At 44.9% G+C, this 10,498-nt stretch overlaps 1 protein-coding gene across 1 annotated transcript; it reads left to right on the forward strand.

The window, feature by feature from the left end:
- Window positions 1-100: 100 nt before the first annotated feature.
- On the forward strand, window positions 101-9,554 carry LOC104541607 (myosin-11-like; the record flags this gene model as incomplete). The annotated part of the gene is made up of 4 exons (XM_010185715.1): window positions 101-309; window positions 865-973; window positions 1,577-1,749; window positions 8,842-9,554. Coding segments are annotated over 4 exons (630 nt in total), but the record flags the coding sequence as incomplete, so codon positions are not given.
- Between the last annotated feature and the right edge of the window lie 944 nt (window positions 9,555-10,498).

Here is a 10,498-nt window from a genome sequence, read left to right on the forward strand (position 1 = left end):
TCTGTGATTCTGTGATTCTGTGAAAACTGCCATCCCAAATTGCCAGGTGTCATTTCTCTGAAGGAATGCCACACTTTCAACAGTATTCTCACCCTTGCAGGCAGAGCAGCTCAACAATGAGCTGGCAACAGAGCGCTCAACGGCACAGAAGAACGAAAACGCTCGGCAGCAACTGGAGAGGCAGAACAAAGAGCTGAAGAGTAAGCTGCAGGAGATGGAGGGAGCTGTGAAGTCCAAATTCAAAACTACAATTGCTGCTCTGGAGGCCAAAATTGCTTCTCTTGAAGAGCAATTGGAACAGGAAGCCAGGTACTCGTCTCCCAGACGGCACAGCTGTCCATTTATTGTTCCAGTTAATGAGACAGAGAGCAAAGGCAGACAGGATTTGTCATCAGGCCTTCAGGGCCATTAAGGCTTGGTAAAGTCTCTCCCTCACTTAACATTTCTTAGACGTATGGCCAGTAGCTGGAGTAGTTACAGGTTCTGATTAACAACCATTTTATTACTGGAAAGTTCCACTGGTACCAAAGGCAAGGATCTGTTCCCCTACATTTTAGAGCAACTGCCCTATCACCCTGCCAGCTTAATTGCCGTAACACATTGTGCCATTTACAGGATTATTTCTTGAGGAAATAACTTTGTGTTTTAAAACAGATAACCTAGAGCACCTCTAGCATACAGCAAAGACACATATTTGTTTTGATCAGAAGAACATGACCTTTAAGTTTTGCTTAGGATCTGTCTGCTAAATTCAGTAAGGCCTTTAACATACAGGTCCTTGGTGCCTGTTTCATGAACAACATGATTGAGGTAGGTGACGACTTCAGACCTCCGCATCACCAAATGTTGGACTATCATTTGCAGAGAGAAGCAGGCTGCAGCCAAGACGTTGCGCCAGAAGGACAAGAAGCTGAAGGATGCATTGCTGCAGGTGGAGGATGAGAGAAAGCAAGCAGAGCAGTACAAAGATCAGGTATCAGACTGGGTCATGAGGGTCTTAGTCTGGAGCACAGGAATTTTCACGTCTTATCCTAAGACAGAACAATTCCATGTTCTGTCTCAAAGAAATACTCCTCTAGAAAGCAGAATGTCTGCTGGGATTCTATGCTGGGGTAGCTACAGCCCTTTGCTAAAGCTGGGACAATATAATTCTTCCTCTGTGCAGAGTCAAGTGCCAAAGCACTGGTCCTTGTCACTCAGGGAGCTGCAATAGTCTGCACAGTGGTCTACAGGACTGTGCACAACATCCTTATTGGTATATGAATGGAGACAATGAACACATTTTGGTTTAAAATTTTAGTTTGACCTAAAGCACACCAACCAGCAAGACAGAAAACAGAGGTAAAACTGTGCAACAAAAGAAACAATAAGCTAGCGTCTGAATATGGTATCTATCAGCAGCTAAACTCCTACAAAGCAGTTATTTTTACATTTTTCAGATTTTAAGCTTCTACTTTTGATTCAGGCCATGTTTCAGTAAAACTCTCAAGAGAAGTATGAAATTAAAATGAGGAATGTAAAGCCATTAGATCTGATCAGACTTGAATTAAAGCATTACTCTCAAATTTCCCTTTAGGCTGAGAAGGGCAACACACGACTCAAGCAACTGAAAAGGCAGTTGGAGGAGGCGGAGGAAGAGTCTCAGCGTATCAACGCAAACCGCAGGAAGCTGCAGAGAGAACTGGATGAAGCTACTGAGAGTAATGAAGCTCTGGGCCGTGAGGTCGCAGCACTGAAGAGCAAGCTCAGGTAGAGTGCCCTTGTTTGAGATAGCCATTCCCACTCACTGACAGCCCTGAAATTTGGAACTAAACTAGAGAAATGAAAAAAAAAATACCTGTTCGAGTAAAGAACAGACACCAATAATGCTGCAAAGTTACTCACTCCTTGTATTAGCTTGGCAGACACAACAGAAGGACAAAGTCAGAAGATGAAGTGCATTTCGTAGACTGCAGCAGTCTCAGCATTCCAGTTGAGATGAACAACTGTGATACCATGGCACAGGCCTTACTCTTTCTAATCAAAACTCCTGTTGGAGTTTTTGTTAGGAACAGAATTAGGCTTGGCTGCTTTTGAAAACACCTCTCATAAAATGGCTGTATCTATTTGTACAGAAGCAGTCACAAAAGGGTATAAATGCTTGTGCTTTTCACTTTCACACATGCACAACTTGCACGCAATGACCACAGTCTTAGACAACATCACAGGCAGCAAAACGCAAAGCACGTTATATTTCTCTTATCCAAAAGTCTCTTTGGACTTCACCACAAAGGGATTCGGTGTCCTCAGACCAAGGAAAAGATCAAAACTTCCCTTTACACTCTCTTGTTAAAACTAACTGGGAAAAAGATAGAGCTGTGATCAGTCAGCTATATACCCAGGTTCTCTTGCACTCACTGCATTTGAAAACACCAACTCATTGAAATAAAGAGCCTGACTTGAATTGTAAGGGAATTGCTCTATCTGCATCATCACACCGTAAAACTTTGCTAAACCCAACAGTATGTCAAATGAATGTGAAGCATCTGCACAGTTGTGTTCTTGAAGTGGTTTGCCAACCTGTTTACCAGTAACATGCATGAACCTTCAGATGTGGTTTTAATTCAAAGTGAAAAGTTTGGGATGTAGTAGCCTTTTGGGAGCTTTTCCATTAGCACCATCTTGGGTGGTGTGTGCTCCTGGCTGCTTTATAAAGGAGTGGCTGTGTCCAGCCCCTTTTACAGAGAATAGCATACGGTTCATTTTTGTTGTATCTAAATGCAATGTAATTGGCTGTAATGTACTTTGTTTAATTATTTAAAAGTAATCTACCTAACTCTGATCATGACCATGTGCTTAGTATAACTGCCCAGGACTCTTTATCTCTGTTTCAGAGGGACACAGGAACCTTCGCATGACTAAGTAGGTACCATGCCTTCAACTTTGCAGCTAGCTTGTTGCATAAATTTCCATTTTCTTTGGCCCAAGTAAAAATTATGTGAGGTTTCTGCAAACTGTGAAGGCTTGGATATCTTGACATTAAACTGTTTTATCAAAAGAGACAAATATTACATTAATCTAGCTACCATCAGCTGTTCTTTAGTGATACATCTTTCTTACAAATAGGTTATGTACTGATGTATATTTACCAGTGCTGCATTCTCACAAGCTCTACCAGCAGAGTACATAATAAAGTACTCTGAATTTATCTGCATGGAAATGGTCTTTTTTCCACCTTGTCTTTGTGCACAGCCACAGAGATTAAAATTTTTCAAATCAAATACACCATTGATTAGTAAAATTGATTAAAAGGACTAATGAATATGACGTATGACAGCATGTCATTAGAATTTCACAGTGCGTCTTACTCATATTGTAATGCTGACTAAGGTAAGATCCCATCTAACTCACCTGAGATTTGGGAAGATCTTACTTGCATGTGATTTATCACACACCACACAATCACAGACAAAAGAGAAAATCTTGCCTTTCATTACATAGCACACCTGTATTGCTTACAAAGAGCCATTACTTAGGCTTTTAGAGCTATTTTGCAGACATTACATCACTTGTCTAATGTTATTAAAACACAAAGCATGAACACAGAAATTAATATTGACACCATAACCTAGCACAGCATTATATTATACTTTATCACATTCTCTGGAGATAGAAATAATACCTGCTGTTGCAAAAATTAAAGAGCTACTGCCTTGTAATATTTGTTTATCTTCTATATTACATATGCTGGATTTTGCTGTGAATACACAAATATTTAAAGATTATGTCTTGTCCTTGCATGTGCCTTTTAGTCAGCCTAGTATTTCCAGTCAGATTGTTATTCAAGCACTACTCCCGTAGCCCTTCAAAGGTAGAGATGCTAAGCAAACAGTAATACTTAAGGCTTGTCTCAACTATATGCATTATTCATGCATAGAAATGGTCACCACTCATTCAAAGGTCAGCACCAGGAGGAGTGTGGCGACTCAGACATCACTCCCATTCAAAGATGCACATGTCCAGGTCTCTGGCTGCAGGGAGTGCCTGAGTCTGTCATTCCAACAGGAGGTCAGCAGTGACAACACCTGTGTGAGGTGTGACCGGGTGAATTATCTGCTCCACCTGGTGTCTGAGCTAAAGGAGGAGGTTGAAAGGTTAAGGAGTATTAGGGAGTGTGAGAGGGAGATTGATTGGTGGAGTCATACCCTGAGGCAAAGGCAAGAGACAGAGGCTCCACAAGAAACACAGGATCCCCTACCCTCTAGCCTCCAAGCAGAAGAAGAGGACCTAAGAGATGGAGAGGAATGGAAGCAAGTCCCTGCTCGGTGTGGAGCCTCCCAGCCTCCCTCACTTACACAATAGATACGGGGCTCTGAAACTTGAGGGCCAGGCAAATGAGGATGCTGAAGAAAGCCCATCCAGGGATTTGCCTAGGGTCAGCTGCTTTGCCTCACTTTACAACTGACTCAGTAAAGGAAAAAAAGGAGGGTAATTGTTGTAGGTGATTCCCTTCTGAGGGGTACAAAGGCTCCAATATGCTGACCAGACCCATCCCACAGGGATATCTGCTGCTGTCCTGGGGCCTGGGTTAGGAAACTCCCTGGTCTGGTACGGCCCTCTGACTATTATCTGCTGTTAGTTGTTCAGGTTGGTAGCAATGAGGTTGAGCAGATAAGTCCAAAGGCAATCAAGAGGGACTGCAGGACACTGGGGAGACTGGTTGAAGGACTGGGAGCACAGGGAGTGTTTTCCTCAATCTCTTCAGTGGCAGGGAAGAATACTGGTAGGAACCAGAAAACACACCAGATCAACACATGTCTCAGAGGATGATGCCATCAGTGGAATTCTGGGTGTTTTTTATCTTGGGGAGGTTTATACAGCACCAAGCCTTCTGGTGACCAATGGAATTCAACTTTCTCAAAGGCGTAAAAGGATCCTTGCACCTAAGTTGGCAGGGCTCACCAATAAGGCTTTAAACTAGGTTCAAAGTGGGGAGGGGATAATACCAGGCTCACTAGAGGTGAGCCAAGGGGTAGCAGGCCAGTGTTGGGAGTGAAATCAGTAACTGAACTCAAGTGGATCTACACCAATGCACACAGCATGGGCAATAAACAGGAGGAGTTAGAAATCTGTGTAGACAAGGGCTTATGATCTGGTGGCAATTACAGAGACATGGTGGGACAGCTCCCATGACTGGGATGTGGTCATGGATGGCTGTGTCGTTTTTAGGAAAGACAGGCCAATAAGGTGAGGTGGTGGAGTTGCCCTTTACATGAGAGAGCAGCTAGAAGGTGTTGAGTTCTGTCCAGGCACAGATGAGGAGCGAGTTGAGAGTTTGTGGGTGTGAATTAAGGGACAGGCTGGCATAGGCAATACTGTTGTAGGTGTCTATTACAGGGCACCTGATCAGGCTGAGGAAGTTGACGAGGCCTTCTACAGGCAGCTGGCAGGAGCCTGGCAAGCACAGGCCCTGGTTCTCATGGGGGATTTGAACTACCCGGATATTTGCTGGAAGGCCTACACAGCCAGCCGTTCGCAGTCCAGGAGGTTCCTCCAGTGCATCAGTGATAACTTCTTGATGCAAATGGTGGATGAACCAACTAGGAGAGGAATGCTGCTGGGTCTTATACTCACTAACAAGGAGGGTCTGGTTGAAGTGGTGAAGGTTGAGGGCAGCCTTGGCTGCAGCAACCATGAGATGGTGGAGTTCAGGATCTTGTGCGGTAGGAACAGAATACCAAACGGGATCACAACCCTGGACTTCAGCAGGGCAAACTTTGGCCTTTTCAAGCAATTGCTAGGGGAAATTCCATGAGACATGGTACTAGAAGGTAAAGGAGCCCAAGATAGTTGGTTTATATTCAAGGACCTTCTTCCAAGCTCAAGATCAGAGCATCCCAACAGGCAGGAAACCAAGACAGGGAGCCAGGAGACCCGCATGGTTAAACAGGGAACTGCTGGGCAAACTCAAGTGGAAGAACAGGTCTATAGATGATGGAAGGAGGGGACGGCCACTTGGGAAGAATATAGGACTGCTATCAGAGGATGTAGGGAGGCAACTAGGAAAGCTAAGGCCTCCTTGGAATTAAACCTTGCAAGGGAGGTCAAGAACAACAGAAGGATCAACTGCAGACAAAACTAGCGCTAGAGGCAATGTCGGCCCACTGCTGAATGAGGTGGGTGCCCTGGTGACAGAGGATACTGAGAAGACGGAGTTACTGAATGCCTTCTTTGTCTCTGTCTGCACTGCTGGAGACTGTCCTCAGGAGCCCCAGAGCCCTGAGGTCCCAGAGGAAGTCAGGATAAAGGAGGAGTTTGCCTTGGTTGATGAGGACTGGGTTAGGGATCAGATAAGCAATCTGGACATCCATAAATCCATGGGCCCTGATGCACCCATGGGTGCTGAGGGAGCCAGCAAAAGTCGCTGCTAGGCCACTCTCCATCATCTTTGGTAAGTCGTGAGCAACAGGAGAGGTGCCTGAGGACTGGAGGACAGCAAATGTCACTGCAGTCTTCAAAGAGGGCAAGAAGGAGGACCCAGGTAACTACAGACCAGTCAGCCTCACCTCCATCCCTGGAAAGGTGATGGAACAGCTTATCCTCAGCAGTCTCCAGGCATATCAAGGATAAGAGGGTCATTAGGAGCAGTCACCATGGTTTTACCAAGGGGAAGTCATGTTTGACCACCCTGGTAGCCTTTTCTGAGGACATCACCAGGTGGGTAGATGATGGCAGGGCAGTGGATGTGGTTTATCGTGGTTTCAGTAAAGCATTTGACACCATTTCCCCCAGCATCCTCACAGCTGAGCTGAGAAAGCGTGGTCTGGATGAGGTGAGGGTAGTGAGGCAGACGGTGAACTGATGGAAGGAAAGAAGTTGTGGTCACTGGGACAGAGTCCAGTTGGAGGCCTGTATCTAGTGGGTCTCTCAGGGGTTCATACTGGGACCAGTACTATTCATGAACGACCTGGATGAGGGAACAGAGTGCACTGTCAGCAAGTTTGCTGATGACCCAAAACTGGGAGGAGTGCCTGAACTCCAGAGGCTGTGCTGCCATTCAGCAAGAGCTGGACAGGTTGGACAGCTGGGAGGGGAGAAATTTAATTAAATACAACAAGGGCAAGTGTAGAGCACTGCATCTGGGGAAGAACAACCCCATGTACCAGGATAGGTTGGGGACTGACCTGTTGGGGAGCAGCACAGGGGGAAGGGACCTGGGGGTCCTGGTGGACAGCAGGGTGACCAAGAGCCAGCAATGTGCCTTTGAGCCAAGGCAGCCAGCACCATCCTGGGGTGGATGAGAAGGGGTGGTTGTAGGGCAGAGAGGTTCTCCTGCCCCTCTGCTCTGCCCTCCTCACACCACAGCTGCAATCTTGTGTCCAGTTCTGGGCCCTCAAGTCAAGAAGGACAGGAACTGCTTGAAAGAGTCCAGCAGAGCCACAAAGATGAGGGAGGGAGTGGAGCATCTCCTGCTGACGAGCGGCTGAGGGAGCTGGGGCTCTTGAGCTTGGAGCAGAGGAGACTGAAGGGTGCCCTCATGAATGTTTATAAATTTGTAAAGGGCGAGTGTTAGTGCTCACACTGGAGTGTAAGGGCAGAATTATGGAAAACAGACTACATGTCACATTTCTGCCTTGGAAAAATAGATTTGTGGCTCTGAAATAAGTTAGTTCAGCCAATGTTCCTACCCACTTCCCTTGTATGGAAGACTGAACTTTGGACTTAAATAGCTGCTTCAGAGAGGAGAATGCTGGCTTAGTCTTTTGCAAGGACAAGACAAGCCTTTAAATATTTACATACAATTGTTGTACCCCAAAGTGCAGAGTCAGATGTATTTAACACTAAATTAGTAATTTTGGCACAACATTCAGTAATCATGAATCTGTTTTATTGCTTATGTCTGCAGTCTCAAGCCTTTACGCAAAGGTTTGCTTAATGAGGGGCAAGTGAGAGGCCATGTTACAAAACTTAACCATTTTGTAGCACAGTAGCAATGGAGGCCAAGAAGAGACAAACCCATCTTCTGTCTCATTTGCTCACACCTCTTCCCAAAAAATAACCTTGAGGACAAAAGTGTCCCTGCCTTGGGCTGTGGCTATGAAATATATGGGGATGGGAGGGAGATGGGAGAGGAAAAGGTGGCAAGATAGGAAAAAGCATTTTCTATAACCTCTTCTGTAAGACACTTGCACTATTAAGTGTCAGCACCTGAGTTACAACACAGTTCCAAAGCAGTGAGAGTTTTCTCTCTCCACTGGGAACGATCAGAGCTACTCACAACCTAGGATGCCATATGCGTCAAAGCACTGGTGGTGCTGTGACCAATGCAGCCTTTGTGGAGAGGGACTGTGGGCTCAAAAATGCTGACATTCCCAGCACTGCTCCAGTCCCACGTCTCGTGAGCCTTCAGTATCTGGTAGGGTTATTCAGACTGCAGGTTACAAATTCAGCAACAAGCTCCCTCTGTGCTCTTCTAAAGGGACAGGAAGGACACTCCCCTGCTGCTGTGGGTACGAGCAGCTCCCTTCCTCATTCCCTCCCAGAACCACCAGTTGCAGCCCCCATAGGGAAAAACAGTGAAATGAAGGGAAAAGTAGGGGGGTTAGGGCAGATAAAACTATTTAGAGGAGAACTTTAAGCACAAGAACAGGAATCCTATCACAGTTACAAGCAACTGGGAGATTCAACCTGTTGACAAATTACTCTTACATGCTACAGAACATAAAGTTGTATTAGAGGCCCACAGCTATTGGCTGTTCTGCATTTAAAAACATCAGCGCCTCAGGTACTGTTAAACTCTATGCTTATTTGTGAGGACTGCAAATGAACTAAACATGCAATTTCTTTCCCCCCCCCCCGCAGGAGGGGAAATGAGCCAGCATCTTTTGCCCCACCTCGTAGATCTGGAGGTAGAAGAGTAATTGAGAACGCAACAGATGGAGGTGATGAAGAAATGGACGCAAGAGATGGAGATTTCAATGGAACAAAAGCCAGTGAATAAACACGCTTAAAAAATTGCACTGCAGCAAGGGGAGGGAGTATGATATTTAGCACTGTATAAGTCTACTCTTAGTGTCAAAGTCACATACACCTACTCCTCTGACAATGATAAAAGCACAACTGCCTTGTTTCCAATGTATAGATTAACGTAAAAAGTACTCCAAAACTTATTTTACCACAAAGTGTATTTGAAAAGGGGGCGGGGGAGGGGGGTGTTAACACTCAGAATAATTCACGTTGAGAATCTTCCAGAAAGTAAGTTCTAGTAGCTCAGATGATTTAAATCTCAGTGAACGATAGTTTACACAGGATTTGTCAGACTATTACAGGGGTAAAAAAAAAAAAAAGGCATTGGTCAGTTAATCTCTTCTTAAACTTCCTTTTTGTCTTGAGTATTTGATTAACATAGGGTTTTTTTCCTGGTTACTACACCCCTGATGCACCGTTCACAAGGTGGAAGTGCCTTTTTAATCACTTACTGAAAAATAAAATATCATTTGTTCAAATTAAGTCAACTGTTACAGTTTTATATGCACCATGGATGTGCTTACACACTAATAAAAGGCTATAAAAAACTATTCCAATATTCTTGTGTACAGGTGTCACTTGGGTGCAATACAAATGCTCAAGGGGAACAGGGGATGCAGTAGAGCTTCTTTACAAGTCAATACTTTTAGAAAAGGTCATCTGTAATAATTAGAACAAAATTTCTCCCAAGCAATTGCTTTTGAAGGAGTAAAAAATTTAAATGTACGTATACTAAGCTGAATGCAAATGATATGAATTACTTGGGCCAGGTTTGATTACCACTTGGATACACGGTGCTAACTGAGATGCCCTAGGAAGATGTCAGGAAGGGCCAACAGACATGACACAGGACCAGCAGGAGACTTGCAGCAGCTGGAAAGCAAGCAGGACCCAAAGTGTCTGTCTTCAGGCCACTGAACCCACCCTTGAAGCCTGTATGCATAGGGATATTTCCAACAAAAGCCTCTAATGCAGGCTGAGAACAATTAGAAACAGCAGCTTACACTCGATTCAGCGATCCAAGCCAAGCTATGTTGCATTAAGGAATCAGCAGCAGTTACTTTTTATTTTGGAGCACTCCAACAGGACTGCAGCCCTCTCCTGGGAACCACCAGGACCTACCACAAATCCACGCGGCTCTAGCACTTCCAGCTAGCAGCTGTGTGGTTACACTGTGGCAGTAGAGTGCCATGCACAGCAAAGCCAGGTATAGAATTACTCTGAATTGAGTACACAAAGCTTAAGCGATGCCTGAGATTGTACAGCAAGCAAACCTTAGGCAGAGTGACTACAAGCAGAGCAAGTAATGCAAAAACGTCTACCTTGACAGCTAATCATCTTCTAAATCCAAGCGTTGTTCCAGAAGGCACACAGATCATGAACTGAAGATTCAGACTAGGCACCATTTAGCCAGAAGAATCAGGACCCTAAGAATTCTCTCTGCTCATGAAATAGTAAAGGCAGAGCTTAAATAATCAATTTAGAGCCATTA

This window comes from Mesitornis unicolor, unplaced genomic scaffold (assembly GCF_000695765.1).
Source record: "Mesitornis unicolor isolate BGI_N332 unplaced genomic scaffold, ASM69576v1 scaffold16900, whole genome shotgun sequence".
NCBI classification, from domain to species: domain Eukaryota; kingdom Metazoa; phylum Chordata; class Aves; order Mesitornithiformes; family Mesitornithidae; genus Mesitornis; species Mesitornis unicolor.